The following is a 19,115-nucleotide window of genomic DNA, read 5'->3' on the forward strand; positions in this document are numbered from 1 at the left end:
TACAAACCGCTATAAAACCTTATAGGTGTTCTAATCTCTCTCCACTCTATCCAAAACGAAAAAAAGGAACTACAGAATACTGGGGTGCCGTGACGAGGCTCTGTAGCTTATTCATGTATTTGCAAATGAGTGCTAACTAAACCCTTGTTTTTAATGAATACTGTTACACAGGTTTATTCAGTTTGTTTGCAGACTGGCTGGCAAGTTAGAGCTCGGAATTTTTCTGTTTTGTTGTTTGAAAACCCTCCCAGAGCCAGTGAGCTTGTTGAATAATTATGTTTTATCTGTTTTATTGAGCAAATCCTTTTAAATTCCAGATTCCTCTTGGATATGTCTTTTTGGGGGGGGTTTATTGCTGTCTGTGTCCCCACTGGGTAGATTCACTTTCTCAATATGTCCTGGTTACCATGGTCAACAGAACAGAAAATGACAACGAATATTATAGTATAGGTTAACAAAAAAATTCACCTAGGTTGATGCAGCATTGTTGCATCTGTTCCCCACCAGAGTACTGAGAGATCAAGACTGAGTACTGAGTGATCAAACACTGCTGATTGCTCAGTTCTCCCCTCCACTCTGAGCAGAGAATGGTGAATGTCAGTCTCCAGCTCTCTGTTCTGCCTCTCCAGCACTTACTGGAGCGCTGGGCTGAAGAGGGGATGGGAGTGGCTGGCTTAGGCCCTGGTTGAGTTAGCTGTCTATCCGGGCATCTGGGTGGATCCTGACTTTAAAGTCGGTATCAGGGGCGGACTGACAACTCATGGGGCCCCCGGGCAATAGGGGATCATGGGGCCCCTGTGTCCTTGCCCAAACTCAAAAATGCCTATGAAAAAGGTACCAGGGGCATCTCATGGGGCCCCCTACCAACCCTGGGCCCTCGGGCAGTGCCCGAGTTTCCAAATGGTCAGTCCGCCCCTGGTCGGTATCTATCCAGAGCCTGGATTGGCTCAGTCAGGTTACTGCTTTGCTCTCATGCACATCGCTGGATTGAGATCGGACTCGGGTAAGTATTGGATGTGGAGGGGGGGCTGAGGGGGTTGCTGCACACTGAAAGTTTTTTGCCTTCATGCATAGAATGTATGAAGATATAAATAACCGTCAGCATTTAGTACCAATTTAAAACGTGTGTACCCGGAAGATTCACCTGCAGTCTATGTTTGTTAAATTTTAGATTTGCTTCTATATTTAAATATTTTATAACTGTCTACTGTAAGTTAATTTTGAAAATTTATATTAATTCTTCCCCATATCTTTCTGTATTTCTATCAGGACTGGGCACAATGATTTGGGCACTGTACCTTCTTCTCTCCCTGAAGGGGACACTGGCTCAGAGTGACAAGAAGCCGTGAGTATTTGTAAACCAATTCCAATAAATTAGAGTGTATCTTAAGCTTAAAATGTTTTTTTTTTCTTTTTTTTTTGTTTTAATTTAGATAGCAAAGGGATTGGTGAGAACCCCCACCAGTTTTTGTCCCATTTGGGAGACTTACCTTCACATCCTGACATGGAGACACAATAAGAAGTGACACAATCTCTCCTAAGTAAGGAGTGATCCCCTCTTAGTAGTCATTAGAACAGATGTTCCCATTAGAAAGATCCCCTTCACTTCCAGTGACAACTGTGAATGTTTAGATTTTTCATCACTTTGTCAGGGTGACAATGGCCACTAAAAGAAACAGGGTGGATCTTCCTGGGGGATGAGCAGCGGTAAAAATGTATGTGACAAGGATTTGTTAATAAACAAACCATGTGCTCATCGTATCAGTGATCACATGGCTTTATTTTATTTAAAAAAGGTTATTGTTAGCATTAGGGCTCATGTACACGGGACGTTTGGAAAACACTTCTTAACTATGGAAACTGACTGCTGGATAACATCTGTTTAGCCACGTTTATGCACGTTTGCATTTAGGACCGTTTTTTTTAAAGATAACCTCAGGAGACCCTCCCAAATGCCCAGAATGCACTGAAAAACAGTAAAAAATTTACTATTTCAGACATTTTGAGAGAAATAGAGAGAGCAGAAGCAGAGTGAGCAGTATGTGTTGAGATTACCTGTCTTTTCTGGTTGTATTCACTATGGACCCCATCGTGAGCATAATGCGGCACGTTCTACCATTTTTTCCTTCACACAAAACCTGGAACTGACTGCGCTGGTGTACCGGGTCCATTTGAATACATGGAAAACGCTTTGCATGCATTTCTGATGATGAAAAAAGGCTCTGGACAGCATTTGCATATGGAACAGTTAAAAAACGCTTCTAAACGCAAACGTTTGGTGTTTGAAACGCTGATAAAATCTACTCCTGAATGCAGGTTTGGTGCGTTCAAAAAAACGACTGTAAACTCAACTGCCTGTAAACGACTGTAAAAGACATAGTGTACATGGACACATAGGAAAACATTAGGGAGAGTTCAGGGGCTGCTGAAAAAAAAAACGCAGAAAAGCTCCTGAACGTGAGTTTATCAGCTGCAGTGTACATGACTAGTGCACCAGAGATCGGTTCATCCAGATCCTTACCTATAACTCTTACTTAAAAACATGACACCGATTTGGAGTAAATGGCCAACATGGCCTTTTATTAACCACACGATTTAAACACCAAACCATTCCTTATAACAGAAAACATACCAATTTGTTGTTGGTCTTCGAAGGCCCCATCCACCAATCATCTGAAATGCACCTGCGGACCCCATATACCACCAGGCCTCCAGCCGCAACCACCCAGCTCGAAGACAACCTTACCGTCCGCAGTGCAGCACCACCACATTCCAGTTAAACCTTGGTTAACTGGAATGTTCCCCGGGCACACCATACCACCGATGGGTCCCACACCATTCTCTGTACCTTCAAGATAATACCCGCCTCCAAAGACCAACAAACCGCCACAACACGCTGGGTAAGCCCTTACCCATGCGTGCCCCACCACAAACGGACTGCTCTCTGCACACCATCCTGTAAACCCAGAGACCACAAATCCGTCCCTACTGCATTAAGATGTACCCCATCATTCCGCAGATACCGCCAGGTATCTACCTCCAACTCCAAATGCCGGACCACCAACCCTCCATTCCGAATGAAAAAGCGCCCCACCTCCTTGTTGACCTTTATCCGCGCTTTATTGAGCCGCTCCACCGACCGCGCCAAACGCCAAGAGGCTCGGACTACCATATCTGACCATACCAACACCATGTCCGGATAATCCCTCCGCAATAGCAGAAAGTCCATCTTTACGTCCCTCACCAACTCCCGCATGGACCGAACTCCCAAATCATTACCCCCCGCATGCAATACCAGAACATCCGGTGGCCTATCCAGACTGGCAAAACGCCGAACTTCAGGCACCACACAACCCCACAACATCCCCGGCACACCTATCCAGCGCACGCAAGCCTCCTGTCTAGACAATCCCAACTGCCGCCCATTAGGCCTCACATCCGCCCGCCTGGCCCCCCAAAAAACGTAGGAGTGCCCCAGGATCCACACCAGGCGCACCGCTCCATCTGAAATAAAAGAACAAGAACTACCACCAGAACAAAAAAACGGCACAGAGACAGGACAAACTCCCCCCCAACCCAGGGACCACAACCCGGGATCCAACCTTAATCAACCAAACAGATGCGGACGAATGTACAAGCGAAACCTCTGGGAATCCCATCTACCAATCCGTTTTACCGCCGCATCCGACAGACCCCACCGGGCGGCCTCAGTAGCCGCCCCAATCTGAAACGAGTGAGAAGCATACAAAGATGCATCCAAACCCACAACCTTCAAACAGCGTCGAAAAACCAACACAAATTGAAAACGAGTTAACGGGGACCCATCTTCATGCATCAAAAAAGAGCCACGCCCCACCGGACGACGGGACAAAAAGTCACAAACCGCCCGCACCGGGCACACCAATGATGTTGGAAGGGCAAAAAACCGCACCCGCGCACCACGACCCAATTGGTCCGTCTTGGACCGACGGACGAACACCTCCACCCAGTCACTGGAGACCCTGACATCATCCCCCAATAATCCCCCAAGAACGGATTTGGATGGACTGACGAGCTCCCCAATACGCAATGCCCCAAAGAAAGCCACCGCAAAGGCCGCCCGAAATAAGCACACCTCAAAGTCTGAAAAGCAAACAAAGTGCAGATGCTCAAACAACGATCCTAACAATTCAAAGGACACCGGACGACGAGAATCCTTACTGCGACAAGCCCTACAGTAACCTCGAAGAGCCTGTCGTACCCAAAATTCTTTTGTGAAGTCCCGACACCCTTGAAGCTTAAAGAGGAAGGCCAAGCCAGCCAACCACCGATCCACTGCAGCAGCCGACACCCCCCGTTCCAAGTTCCTTGCCAAATAATACAAAACAGCCACCCCTACCTCCGGCCCCCACGGATCTATCTCGACCTGATGTAACAAGGCCAGCCACTCCCGCCAGACCTTCGAGTATGCAGACCATGTCGCCTCACTCACCGACCTCCGGATCCAACCTGCAACGACCCCAAGGCAATCTCCCACAGCCAGTCGGGACAGGGAACCCCGTGTCGCTCCGCCGCCGGCGCCAACTCTCGGAATTTGTCCCACTGAAAACGAGACAAAGCGTCAGCCAAGATATTATCAACCCCAGGGAGATGCACAGCATAGAGAAAAACGTTCAGCTGCAGGCAACGCAACACTAAATGGCGAAGCAAGCCAACCACAGGTTGCGAGGAAGCCGAGACCCGGTTGATGACCTGAACCACCCCCAAGTTGTCGCAATGAAAACGAACCTTCTGATTCCGAAAATATTCACCCCAAACCTCAACCGCCAATACCACCGGAAAAAGTTCCAACAGCACCAGGTTACTAAGGAAACCTGCCGCAGCCCAAGAAGAAGGCCAAGGAGCCGCACTCCACCGCCCCCTAAAAAAGGCCCCATATCCCCCGGAAGCCGCCGCATCCGTGAACAATTCTAAGTCAAAATTACTGACTGGTCCAGACATCCACAGCGCCCGTCCATTAAAGTCATCCAAAAAGGTATGCCAAATCCGCAAGTCTTCCGATGTTCCCTAGTTAAACGAATAAAATGCAAAGGGGAAGTAATTCCCGCCGTCGCCGCCGCCAGCCGGCGGCAAAATACTCGCCCCATCGGCAGGATGCGACAAGCGAAGTTCAACTTACCCAGCAACGACTGCAAGGCCCGTAGCTGAATTTTCCGCTTGCCCAGCACCCCACGAATTTCCCCTTGTAGGGCCAACAATTTGTCCCCTGGCAGCCGGCACTCCATGGCATCCGAGTCCAAAACGATGCCCAGAAAAGTCATCACCGAAGCCGGGCCCTCAGTCTTGTCCAAAGCCAATGCAATCCCGAAACGTTCAGCAACGTGTTGCAACGTAGCCAACAAAACCGCGCATACCCTGGAAGCGGGCGGACCCACGCAAAGAAAATCATCCAAATAATGGATGACCGAATTTATCCCGGAGACATCCCGCACCACCCACTCCAAGAACGAACTGAACCGCTCAAACAATGCGCAAGAAATCGAACACCCCATTGGAAGGCACTTATCAACGTAAAACGAGCCCTGCCAATGGCATCCCAGAAAACGAAAACTATCCGGATGTACCGGCAACAAGCGAAATGCGGACTCAATATCCGATTTTGCCATAAGCGAACCGCGCCCATAACGACGAACCCAGAAAACTGCCGCATCAAACGATGTGTAAGACACCGAACAGGACTGCGGATCGATGGCGTCATTAACCGACCCCCCTTTGGGGAAAGACAGGTGGTGAATCAACCTGAACAAATTCGGCTCCTTCTTGGGCACCACCCCCAAGGGGGAAACCACCAGATCTGCAAACGGAGCGCAAGAAAACGGCCCGCCCATACGTCCCAACCCCACTTCCTTACTCAACTTCGCCGAAACCACCTCAGCATGCTGCACCGCCGACCGTAAGTTACGAGCTAAAGGGGGGATCGAAGTCAAACTACACGGAATACGAAAACCCTCCGAAAAACCGGCCAACAGCAGCCCGGCGGCTGCTCGATCCGGATATCTATTTAGGAAAGGCCGCATCCTTTCCACTTTCACCGGAGTTGTCCCTCTTACTCGCAAGCTCTCCGGGCAGGCCTCTGCCCCGCTTGAAACAGCGCGACAAAGGATGGGATCCGCCGCAACCGGAACACTCATGTTTAAAACAGCAGGACCCCCCGAAACGACACGCGCCCTCTTGGAACTGCCAACATACACCCCTACGCTTTGAGGCCGATTGTCCTGGGGAGAATGAACCACCGACCCCACCCTGAAAAAACGGACCGGGAGCCCGCACGGGAGTCATGAGGCGCATCCAAAGGCCAATGTCCTTATGGTCCCAACGCAACAAAGGGCGAACAGCCCGCCTCTGCCGAAACTGCTCGTCGTATCAAAGCCATGCGGTCCCACCGTAAACCCTGTGAGCCTCGCTAATGGCATCCAGATAACAAAAGAGAGCTGAGCAATGCTCAGGAGTCTTCTCCCCAATGACACTGGCCATGATCGCAAATGCCTGCATCCAATTCGCAAATGTCCGCGGGATAAAACGAAAACGCCGCTTCTCAGCGTCCTCTCGCCTACCCTCGTCAACCCGCGACCCATCTAACGGAAAACGCTCCAAAGGCAAGAGCGTGAAAATGTCCACATACTCCCCTCTCCAAATCCGCTCTCGAACCTCCGACGGTAAGTGCGCACCCAAAGGACCCTCAAAACATACGTATACCTCGCCCTTGGCCGAGTCCGCTACGCCTACCGACCCGGAGACCCCAGCACCCCCATCTACAACCCCGGAAACCAGAGCACCTGTTTCCGCTGTAACCAACCCTGGCGCAGAACCAGAAACCCCCGAGCTCCTCCCCCCCCCCCCCTGCTCTAGGACCCCGAACCCTTCCCCACCTGGCGGCGGAAGCCACGCCAAAGCAGGCCAAGGGGCCCTACCCTCACCCTGCTCAAAGCGCCGCAACAAATCCCTCAGGCCGGACATCAAATCGCCGAGACCCCCCCTTAAACCTGACGCGGGAACGCCTACATCCCTCACCGCCGAGGCCGCGCCCCCGCCACCCCCCAACAGGTCCCGAAGTGCAGAAGAGAATAAAACAGGGAACTCACCAGGCTGCCCAGGAGATGTCCCATCAGCCGCGCGTCCCGACTCCATTGACGCAGAGCAGCCAGCTGTCACCCCCGCATCGGGTTCAGACAGCTCGCCCTCCGATCTTTCGACCTCTTCCTGACGGCTGCATGGCCTCCCCGTCCCAGGAGCCACGGGTCCCTCCGGGCCATGCCGCAGTTGACTCCGCCTCCTGGCACCAGCCACGCCCCTCGACGTCCCTGGTCTCCGTCTTGTCACACTCTCTTCAGCACTCTGCCCAGAGCTGCCCTTCTGCTTGCTCCTCTTCAGAGCCGCCGCTCCATGCTGTACAGGTGGCCCACCGACTCCTGCAGGGGACAGCCCGGCAGCCGCAGCGCTCCGTCTCCCACGTTGGGCTCCCTCCCTGACATGCACTTTGCCAGTGGAGGAGCCGTTACCGTCCCGTCTCCGTTGCCGTGCGGGCGGGGGGGAGGGGCTTCCTCCGTGCGAAACCCCGCCCACCGAGCTCCGCCGAAGCTGAGGATTCCTCCCGGCTCCCCCGCAAACAGAGGCCAGAGAGTGCCTTGCCTGCGGGGCCGGAGGGTCCCGTGCGGGGCTCCTGATGCGGCGCTGAGCTCTGGGGGATGGGGAGTCCGGGCTGAAGCGCACCGGAGGCCGAGACCTCCGAGCACGTGGGCGCTCCCGCCCCTCTTCCTCTGGTGATAAGCCCGGGCCCTGTGATAAGCCCGGGTCAAGTGACAAGCACGGGTCCTGCAGAAAGGCAGAGACCCGGCTCTGCAGCCAGTCTATTCCTCGTGAGGCTGCCGCCTCACGCAGCTGGGCCACCAGACCATCCATGACAGCCCCACCGTCTCTCAGGGAAAAAGGCCCTAATACTGCTGGCGTAGTTAGGGTGGGAGGGAAGCTCAGAGAAGCTCACTCACCAACGTCCAGCTCCGACTGACCGCCCCCCACCCAGGACACCCCACCCAAAGGTGCCAAGGAGACCACCCACGTTCTCCCTCTACCACCCAGCTCCCACCTATACATTTTTCAAACCCCTGCACTGACTTAACCCTTTCTAGCCTTCCTTACCCACTCTAGGCCTAGTCATGCCTGCCCTGCGCTACTTCTTTCCTGTCATTTACGCTACGGGCATTACTTGAACCCTTAGGGTTGAGACTAGGATTATGGATAAAACTAGGTTGAGCTTTTTGGGTACCAGGATAAATAAAAGAAGATTTTGCAACCTTTAGAATCCATTTACATTTCAGGGTAATCCTAATGATCACCAAACTATCACATTCCCCACTGAGTACAATAAATTTCACCAAATGGTGAAATTTCACCAAAATGTCCCAATTTCTGCTGAGATTGAAATAAAGCCAAAACTACCAGTTCTGCTTATTCTTACCTGTAAAGTCAATCAAAGGAATTCATAGTGTTCATTGGAACTTGCCATGATGGGGACTATGTATTACTTATATGTTATTGGAAGCAAGCTGGCAGAAGCTTGGAGTCATGCTTCAGGGCCCTGCAGTTTGTCTGATTGGGATATAGGGATTGAGCACTTCTCTTAGATTTTCCATGCTTTAGAATGCCGACATACCTCCACAAGACAAATGTTGGTTTTGGCAACAAATTCATTTACCTGTTGTAGATGTGGAGGGGCAGTGAGGTCGGAGTGTCCATGCACTTTCTCCCTGCCACTGCGCTGACTGTGTGTTTTGGATCTGAGCGATGGTGTGTGATAGGGATTCACATACACTAGTTCCCCATCAGGTCCACTCCCTTTGTGATTGACAGCAGGCAGTGGGTGGATCTTTACCCATTTGATAGCCTGCTATTGGCTATAAAATCCACCTGCTGTCAATTACAAGGGGAGAGCTGACCTCACAAGGGGAGTGGACCTGATTGCAAACTAGTGTCTCTGGTTTCCCATCAGGCTCCAGGCATCACTGGCTGCTAGAAGGCTGTTGGCTGTGAAACCGACAGTGTCCTTAACAACCAGTGACGCTTTGATGGGTGGCACCTGAAAGGGAAGATGAGACCCTAGTTTCCTATCAGGTCCTTAATAACCAGTGATAGGGAGGGGGTTGCAGAAGCAAATATGCCACTCTGCTACACTGTGTACAGGGGCAGGCACTCTGCCTGTCTCTGTACACCAATTTAGAGTAGGTCTTAATTACCTCCAGCTACATTATCTACAAACTTTATTTTTTAATTTGGTACATTAATAGCACCACATTGTAGATGTTATGCTATCCAGAAGTACCTTAATCTGCTACATATATCGGTGAAGCTACTGGCAGGGATTTTTTAATCTGGCACAGGCCAGTTAAGGGGCCATAGCACCAGAAAAGTGTCAGTAGGGATTTATGAAATCCCCCCAAATGTGCAGAAACCGGGCCTGCATATGTAATGAGCAAATATATCGCTGTCCCCATATGGATGAGAAGAATATCAACATTTTACTGGTCACAATCACATCTGTGTCTTACAATAAAGGCAATCATTTGTTCTCAATCGCTTACTTAGAAAATATGGCATACGGAAAAAACAGGTGATTTTAGTGCTTTTTTTTTTTTTCTTTCTTTCCTATAAAAGTCAGGTATGTATATGTTCAAGTGTTTACTATTGTTCTGTCAAGCCTTCTATCCCCGATCCCCCTCTTCTGGGGTCCCCTTCCGGTGCTTCATGCTCCTCTACTTCTGTGAGTGCACCCATAGGACGCAGCTTGCTCTAGGGGCACTCATGGGGGTTCAACCCTAGCCTGGATGCCTGCATCTATAGACACAGACATCAGGACTCAGCCAAGCCACCCCTTCCCCCCCCCTGCTCCCTCTTCAACGGCTTTGATTTACAGCAGCAGGAGTCAATGGCTCCTACTGGCTGAGCAAAGCCTGTGAGACCAGGAAGTGAGGGAAGGGAGAAGCTGCAGATGGACACAGCGCTGGATTGAATGAGGGCTCAGGTAAATAAAAAGGGGGGGGGGGTACTACTACTTAAACATTATTTACCTCAATACAAATAATGCATTAACCCCTCGACACCGACGTCACACAAATATACGGCCTCACGGAACTGGGCTTTTTTCCAAGGCGCCGCATATTTGTGTACCTGTCTTTGTGCTGGGAACGCGCCGTAGTGCGCGCACCCAGCACAAACACCGCAGTGTCACTGAGAGCCCCAGGTCCCGTTCTAACGATTGGGACTTGGGACTCCCGATTTCGGGTCACATGATCGCTGTGATAGCTTCTGATTGGCTATCACAGTGATCAGTCACTGTGCAGCCCGGCCCCCTTGTTTTTTTTCTCTCTCTATGAATGGAGAAGAGAGATAAATTGTGTCTCTCTAACTCCTGGCATAGAGAGAAAAAAAATGTTTGTGAAAAAAAAAAGATAAATAAAAAAATAAATATTAATAAATCAAAGAAAAAATAAAGAAAAAATACCTAGATCAAGGTTTGATCTAGTTCAGTGCCAGGGTTAGTGTTTGGGTCAAGGTCAGGGTCAAAGGTCAAGGTCAAAAGGTCAGGATTTAAAAAAAATTGGTATCAGTGTCAGTTAGTGTCAATGTCAGTGTGTTTTAGGTAAAAAAAAAAAAAAGACAAAAACAAAATGCGCACTATTGTTTCTGGGCTGTACTACGGGTACAAACAACAAATAACATACACATAGATGGTATCGCTGGGATCGCCAAGAGCTGGAGAATTTATTTTGGATTGTTTGTTGGAGGTAAGTTATAGTAGTAACAAGAAACACACAGCTAAATAAAAAAAATGATTTATTTTTTACTATTTTGGGCCAGTTTTCCTTTGATAGTAAAAAAAAAAATCAGGAGAAATCCATTACCATTTACCACCAAATGAAAGCCCAATTTGTCCTGAAAAAAACGAGGTATAATTCACCTGGATGTACAAAGTAGTTGTGGTGATATGTACGGTTTTACTAACACATGTCAAAGTTGCAAAATTGTGCTTAGGCATTTAGATTTGTTTTACCCTTAGGCGTGAAGGGGTTAAGATAAACAATGTTTAGGCTTTATAATCACTTTAAAAAACTGCAATGTAATAATAGAAACTGGGTGCGTTTTGTGGTTCTAGATGTTTCTTTTCTTTTTTCCGCTTTTAGAATCTTTGGCGTTTTTGTTTCACCTGACCTCTACTATCCATCCGAGGAGAAGTTTTGTATCCACACTTCTGGTGACCTCAGAGGCTACTCCCGCCTGTCAGTGAATCTAGAAACCTCGGCTGGAACCAAAACTCTGCACACAGTGCAGCCAAACATGCAGGCCTGGCACTGCCAGTCCTTCCAGGTATGAGTCAGTGGTGCTCCAAATGAGTAGAGATGAGAAGAAATGAGAGATAGTAAAGCTATGAGAGAGATCCTCTTAGTACGGTACTGTTCAATATTATGCAGTGGCATCCCGAGGCAGGTGTGGGGGGTGCAGCCCGCACCAGGTGACACCGACTGCACGGGGTGACACCGGACCCGCTCCACGAAAAGGTACGTTGTAAAGCAAGCCGACGATCCCCGCATTATGGATCCGATCGTCGGCTTTCTTTACAACTTACCTTTTCTTGGAGCGGGTCTGGTGCAGGGGCGGACTGACCATTTGGAAACTCGGGCACTGCCCCATGAGATGCCCCTGGTACCTTTTTCATAGGCTTTTTTGAGTTTGGGCAAGGACACAGGGGCCCCATGATCCCCTATTGCCCGGGGGCCCCATGAGTTGTCAGTCTGCCCCTGGTCTGGTGTCACCCCGTATAGGTTGCATGCCAACGATCCATGTGGATTGAGCATAATGGATCAGAGTCCAATCCATTATGCTCCCCAATCCGCAGATCCGATCCATCCTGCGGGGATCTTCGGCATGCAACCTATACGGGGTGACACCGGACCCGCTCCAACAAAAGGTAAGTTGTAAAGAAAGCCGACGATCCACGCAGAATGGATCGGATCTGCGGATTGAGCATAATGAATCAGAGTCCAATCCATTATGTTCAATCCGCAGATCCGATCCATTCTGCGTGGATCGTCAGAGGGGGTGTCACCAAGTGTTACCGCACCGGGTGACACCAACCCTAGGGATGCCTCTGATATTACGTATGTGGAAAGCACAGCAAAAGGTGTAGTGAGCGTATACTACACATTCACAAGGTTGCTGGATACCCGTTATAGGGACAAGCAACTCATTTTAGCACATGTGGGGAAGAGGACTGTCCCCACGCAGAATGTGGGTGGTCGCACTCGATGCAGCCAGCACATTTATGGCTCGGTAAGCTGCATGACATTACATTTTTGTCTTTTTGTTTATTAGTGCTTTGGTCTGTTCACACCTTTGCGTGTTGCGCGGACTGCGTTTCATTTGAATAGGCTGCTGTGCCTCGCAAAACGCAGGGAAAAGGTCCCTTCACCTTTCAAGAAAGGGAAGGTGCGGTTCCCAGTGCTGGCCTGATTTCCAGTACAGGCGCCGTGGCATTAGGATTAATGGCACCCGCCCGCTAGTCCCGCGTTTTGTGTGCGGGTGTTTACAGCCACGGGATGAAGTGTGAGTCCCACAGCGGCTTCCACCCCCACAGGTGTGAACCAAGCCTGAAAATTTCACTAGTGGTTAATAAAGGGCTAAAATGATGTTAAAAAAACAAACTTTTGTTGCCTATATTTTTAAATACACTTAACAGCAATAAATATAATAAATAGTCTAAAAATAATAAATAATATTTCTGTCATTTTCCAGGTTCCTGAGCCCTCTAAGGACACGGAGAAGGTTCATATTGAGGTCCAGGGAATGGAGGCTGGAGGGGACAAGGTTCAGTTTGTCAGCAAACCTCTGACTTTGCGCATGAAAAACGTTAAAACGTTCATCCAAACAGATAAAACTATCTATAAACCGGGACAGACAAGTGAGTTTTAACAACACAGAGAAAGCTTGCCTGGTCCACACCTACTTATGCTTTGAGGAATATAAATGTAACTACTTGATGGGTATGTCTCTGGACTACTGGGATGATGGCCACAGCTGCAGGCATCACCCTGGCATAATTTTTTCAGTCGATAGTGCTGTTTTTTGTAAAAGCAATCCTAGCCACTAAATAGCTGCTGGATTGCTTTGACAAGTGGCTGGAGGACCCCCCCCCCCCAGCAGCCTTCCTCCACCTTCCCGGGCTCTCCTGTCTCACTGGGGAGCCTGGGACTGCAGTTGACGGCTCCGCCAGCTTACCATACAGATGATCGAGGACTGGAACATTTCCAATCATCTCTATGGTCTAAGAAAGCAGAAACAATGATTATTTAGTCACTTCCGGTTTTGTTGGTTGTAAACAAACTAGTGGTGCACTGAAATGAAAATTCTGGACAGAAACTGAAAATTCAGGAAGCACTTGGTCGAAAACCCAAACCTAAATGGACAGTTTTTAAAAAGTATATTTTTTTTTACATATAATTGCATTGTATTTGACTTTTTATTTAATATCATGAATTTAAATAAATGTGAATTAAAAAATTACAATCCAGTAACGTAAAATAACTTTTGTTGAAAGTAACACATAAAAATTGGACAGGAAATAAAATTAAATCTATATAAAATTAAAAAGAACTTAAATAGAGGCGTTTTTGCATTGAAGTCAATGGGATGCGATTTTGCATTGAAGTAAATGGGACTCGATTTTGCCTTGAAGTCAATAGGGGTCATTTTTGCATTGACGTCAGTGGGACACAATTTTCCAATGGAGTCAATGGAATGCGATTTTGCATTGAAGTCAAACATCACCTTTTTTTATCAGCAAAACTGATCATTTTCAGAGGTAATATATCAGTGCATCACTAAAACAAACCATTACTAGTTTGGGAAAAACATTGGATCAAACCGTTCTTGGTATGATCCAATGCGTTTGGGAAAAACATTGGATCAAACTGTTCTTGGTATGATCCAATGCTTTTAAGGACAGAGTTGAGATCTAAGGTCTAATAGATCCAAGATCTCTCAGTAAAGAGCACCTGTCACTGCCCATACTATCACAAGGAATGTATCTCATCCCATGTGATAGCAATAAAGTTGATAAAAAAAAAAGCTACAGTGCAAAAATAAAAAATAAATAACAAAATAGAATTTTTTTTTAAAGCACCCCTGTTCCCCGTGCTCGCACAAAAAGGAGAACGCATGTGTCGGTACTGCACGCATATGTAAACAGCGATCACACAACACATGTGAGGTATCACCATGAACTTCAGATCAAGAGCAATCATTCTAGCACCAGACCTCCTGTCTAAATCTGAAGTGGCAACCTGTAAAAGCTTTTCAAGTGTTGCCTGTGGATAATATAATGTACGTAGTTTGTTGCTGTTCCATAGGCATGCGTAATTTTAGAGCCTGACATGTTTGGTATCAATTTACTCTGTGTAACATCATCTTTTATATTTTACTAAACAATTGGGTATTATATTGTGTTTTTGTGCATTAAAATTCATTAAAGTGTATTTTTTGCCATAAAAGAGTTTGAAAAACTGCTGTGCAAATACCGTGTGACAAAAAAAAAATACTGCCTCTGCTTTAACAAAAAATATATATAATGTTTGGGGTTCTAAGTAATTTTCTAGCAAAAAATAACGGTCTTTGCATGTAAACAAAAATTGTAAGGAAAGGCCTTGTCTTCAAGTGGTTAAACGTTTTTAGCTTGACGCATACAGTAGTTTAAAGGATAAGTTCACCTTTCAGCAAAAAAATAATAAATGCACATTTTTTTGCAGGTAAAAAAATGTGCATTGATTAGTTTTTGTTTTGGGAGCCAGTGATCAGCAAATCGTTGATGCCATGCAGGTCTCCTGCGGACCTGTCAATGTGTCTGCTTCTTCGTACGGGGAAACCGATACTTACTGACAGGAAGACTCAATGAACTACTACGGCGCTCACAACGCAAATACCATTAGAACTACAAGCCGACAGCCGCAAAGTCTGCTGGGGTTTGTAGTTTTCTCATGACTAGTGCACCCGAGATAGTTTCATCCAGACCCCACTACACCACCATTACCCTTCCATACCAATCCCCTTTACTTACTATACTTACAGAAAACACAACACCAATTTTGGAGTAAAATGACCAACACGGCCTTTTATTAACCAATCAAGTTTAAACACATCAACCATTCCTTATAACAGAAAACATAAAGAGTTGTTGTTGGTCTTTGAAGGCACCCCCAAAACGATCCGAAATGCACCTGCGGACAACCATATTCCACTAGGCCTCCAGCCGCAACCAACCAGCTCGGAGACAACCATACCGTCCGCAGTGCAGCACCACCACCTTCCAGTTAAACCTCGGTTAACTGGAATGTTCCCGGGCACACCATACCAACGATGGGTCCCAAACCATTTTGTACCTCCAAGATAAGAACCGCCTCCAAAGACCAACCACGCCACAGCACGCTGGGTGAGCCCTTACCCATGCGTGCCACACCACAAACAAACCCCTCCGAACTCCGTCCTGTAGACCCAGAGACCATAAATCCGATCCAACCGCCTCCAGATGTACCCCAGCACTCCATACCTCCAACTATCCACCTCCAGCTCCAAATGCCAAACCACCAGCCCCCCATTACGGATAAAGAAGCGCCCCACCTCCTTGTCGACCTTCAGATCGTTGCCACCCGCAGGAAGCATTAGGACATCCAGTGGGCCATCCCATCGAGTCAAACGCTGCCCCTCATGCAGCACACGACCCCACAACATAACCGGCACACCCATCCAGCTGACAGAAGCTTCCTGCCTAGCCAACCCCAGCTGCCTACCAGTAGGCCGAACATCATCCCACCGGGCCCCCCAAGAACACATAGGAGTGACCCAGGATCCCCACCAGGCCACACCGCTCCTCTGAAAGAAAAGGACAAGCAATACCCCCAGGACAATAAATCACCCAGACAGGACAGACACTCCCCCCAGGCCAGGACAACAGAACACGAGACCCCATTAGTCCCCCAACAGATGCAGACGAACGCACAGTCGAAATCTCCGTGAATCCCACCTACCAATAGTGTGACCCATATCCAACAAACCCCACCCAGCAGCTTCTGTAGCAGCCCCCATCCAAAGCGAATGCGAAGCACACAAGGACGCATCCAACCAGCCGCCTTTAAACACCGTCAGAAAACTGACACAAAGTGAAAGTAAAATGAGAGGACCCCTCAGCGCGCTGGAAAAAAAGGACCCCTGCCCCACCGGACGATGGGATAGAAAATCTGGCACCGCACCCACCGGGCACACATGAGATGCTGGAAGAGCAAAGAACCGCACCCATGCACCACGCCCCAATTGGTCCGTCCTAGACCGATGGATGAGCACCTCCACCCCAGTAAACCCGGCACACGACCTCATCCCCCAATAACCCCCCAATAACTGATTTAGACGGACTACCAATCTCACCAAAACGCAATGCCCCAAAAAGACCACCGCAAAGGCCGCCCAAAACAAACACCTCGAAGCCGAAAGACACACAGACTGCAGGTGCACAAACCAAGACCCTAACAACTCAACGGACACCGGACGCCGTGAATCCCTTCAGCGATGAGCCCTACGGGAACCCCGAAGGGCCTGTCGAACCCAAAAAGGCTTTTGTGAAAACCCCGACACCCCCGCAACTTAAGAAGGCCAAACCAGCCAACCGGCAATCCAACGCAGCAGCCGACACCCCCCGCTCTAATTTCCGTGCCAAAATTACAACACCGCGAAACCCACCTCAGGCCCCCACGGAACAATATTGACCCGCTGCAGCAGGTCCACCACTCCCGCCAGTTAAAATGCACCTGCGGACAACCATATTCCACTAGGCCTCCAGCCGCAACCAACCAGCTCGGAGACAACCATACCATCCGCAGTGCAGCACCACCACCTTCCAGTTAAACCTTGGTTAACTGGAATGTTTCCGGGCGCACCATACCAATGATGGGTCCCACACCATTTAAGTCGAGTATGCAGACCATGTCGCCTCACTCACCGACTACCGGATGCCTGCAACGACCCCAAGGCAAAATCCCACAGCCAGTCGGGACAAGGAACCCCGTGGCGCTCCTCCCCCAGCGCCAACCCTCGGAATGTGTCCCACTGAAATGAGACAAAGCAACAGCCAGAATGTGCTCAACCCCAGGGAGACGCACAGCATGAAGAAAAATGGTCAGCTGCAGGCAACGCCACACGAAATGGCAAAGCAGGCCAACCACCGGAAGCTGAGACCACCCCCAAAATGTTACACCGAAAATGAACCCTTACTTCCGAAAATGCTCCCCCCACACTGCAACCGCCAGCACCACCGGAAAGAATACCAACAGCACCAAGATACGAAGAAAAACCCCCCCGCCTCCCACCAGGAAGCAGGCCACGGAGCCGCACTCCACCGACCCCGGCAAAGGCCCCATATCCCACAGAAGCCGCCGCATCTGGGAACAAATCCAGGTGAAAATGGCTCCCAGGGCCAGACATCCACAGAGCTCGCCTGTTGAAGGAATCCAAAAAGGTGAGCCAAATCTGCAAGTCCGCCCGCTGCTCCCAAGTCAAGCGAATAAAATGTAAAAGGGGAGGTACCCCCGCCGTCGCCAATCGGCGGCAGAACACCCAACCCATCGGCAGTATACGGTAAGCGAAGGTAAGCTTTGCCCAACAACGACTGCCAGGCCCGCAGCTGAAACTTACGCTTGCCCAGCACCCCACGAATCTCAACTTGTAAGGCCAACAGCTTGTGTTCAGGCAGCCGGCACTCCACAGCTCCCGAATCCAAACAATGCCCAGGAAAGTAATCACCGAAGCCGGGCCCTCCGTCTTGTCCAACGCTAGCGGAATAACGAAACGTTGTGCAATGCGTTGCAAAGTGGCCAGCAAAAACTGCACATACCCCGGAAGCTGGCGGACCCACACAAAGAAAATCATCTAAATAACGGATGACCGCATTCACCCCCGAGACATCCCGCACCACCCTCTCCATGCACGAACTGAACTTCTCGAACAAAGCGCAGGATATAAAACACCCCATGGGAAGGCACTTCACAACGGAAAACGAGCCCTCCCAACGACAACCCAAGACACGAAGACCGTCCGGATGTACCCACAACAGCCGAAACGCTGACTCAATATCCCATTACGCCAGGAGCGCACCGCGCCCATACCGACGAACCCAGAAAACTGAGGAATTAACTGAAACGCATGAGGCTCCTTTTTGGGCACAACCCCCCAAGGGAGAAAAAGAAAACGGGCCGCCCATGCGGTCTAACCCCACTTCCTTACGCAACTTAGCCGAAACCACCTCTGCATACTGCAAGGCCGAACGTGAGTTCCGCGCTAAGGGAGGAATCGAAGTCAAAGTACACAGGATGCGGAAACCCTCCGAACAAACCTTGCCGCCAGCAGCACGGCGGGTGCCTGATCAGGGTATCTATTTAGGAAAGGTCGCATCCTTTTCACCTTCCCTGGCGTCGTCCCTTATACCCGCACGCTCCCCGGAAAGGCCTCTACCCCGCTTGAAACAGCGCAACAAAGAATGGGTGCCACCGCACCCGGAACATTCATGCTTAAAACGGCCGGACCCTCCGAAACGACAAGCACCCCAATGGAACCGCCAGCAGAACCCTTACGCTTTGAGGCCGATTGTCCCGGGGAGAACAAACCACCGGCCCACCCCAAAAACAGACCAGAGGGCCTCGCCGGAGTCATAAGCCGCATCCAAAGGCCACGGACCTTGCGGTCCCAGCGCCACGACGGGTGAACCGCCCTACGCTGCCGAAACTGTGCATCGCACCGTAGCCCTGCGATCCCCCCTTAAACCCAGTGAGCCTTGCTAATAGCGTCAAGGGAACAGAAAAGCGCCGAGCAATACTCAGGGGCCATTTCCCCAATGACACTGGCCACAATCGCGAAAGCCTGCAACCAATTAACAAAAGCACGCGGGATAAACCGAAAAAGAACGCCGCTTCTCCGCGTCCTCCCGCCTGCCCTCGTCAACCCTCGACCCATCGACAGGCTGCCGCTCCAAGATCAAGAGCGTGAAGATC

The 19,115-nt window shown here is 49.5% G+C and overlaps 1 protein-coding gene across 1 annotated transcript in view; it reads left to right on the forward strand.

Annotated features, from left to right (window-relative positions):
• The first annotated feature begins 1,280 nt into the window (after nt 1–1,280).
• Nucleotides 1,281–19,115, forward strand: part of LOC149445224 (alpha-2-macroglobulin-like protein 1) — a 238,295-nt gene continuing 220,460 nt past the window's right edge. Inside the window, exons 1-3 of the mRNA XM_089654069.1 lie at nt 1,281–1,345; nt 11,214–11,397; nt 12,823–12,988. Of these exons, the coding sequence (XP_089510195.1) occupies nt 1,281–1,345; nt 11,214–11,397; nt 12,823–12,988 (415 nt within the window). The remainder of the gene's footprint in view (nt 1,346–11,213; nt 11,398–12,822; nt 12,989–19,115) is intronic.

Source organism: Staurois parvus, unplaced genomic scaffold (genome assembly GCF_062004578.1).
Source record: "Staurois parvus isolate SC_StPar_1 unplaced genomic scaffold, SC_StPar_1.0 ptg000737l, whole genome shotgun sequence".
Classification (NCBI taxonomy): Eukaryota; Metazoa; Chordata; class Amphibia; order Anura; family Ranidae; genus Staurois; species Staurois parvus.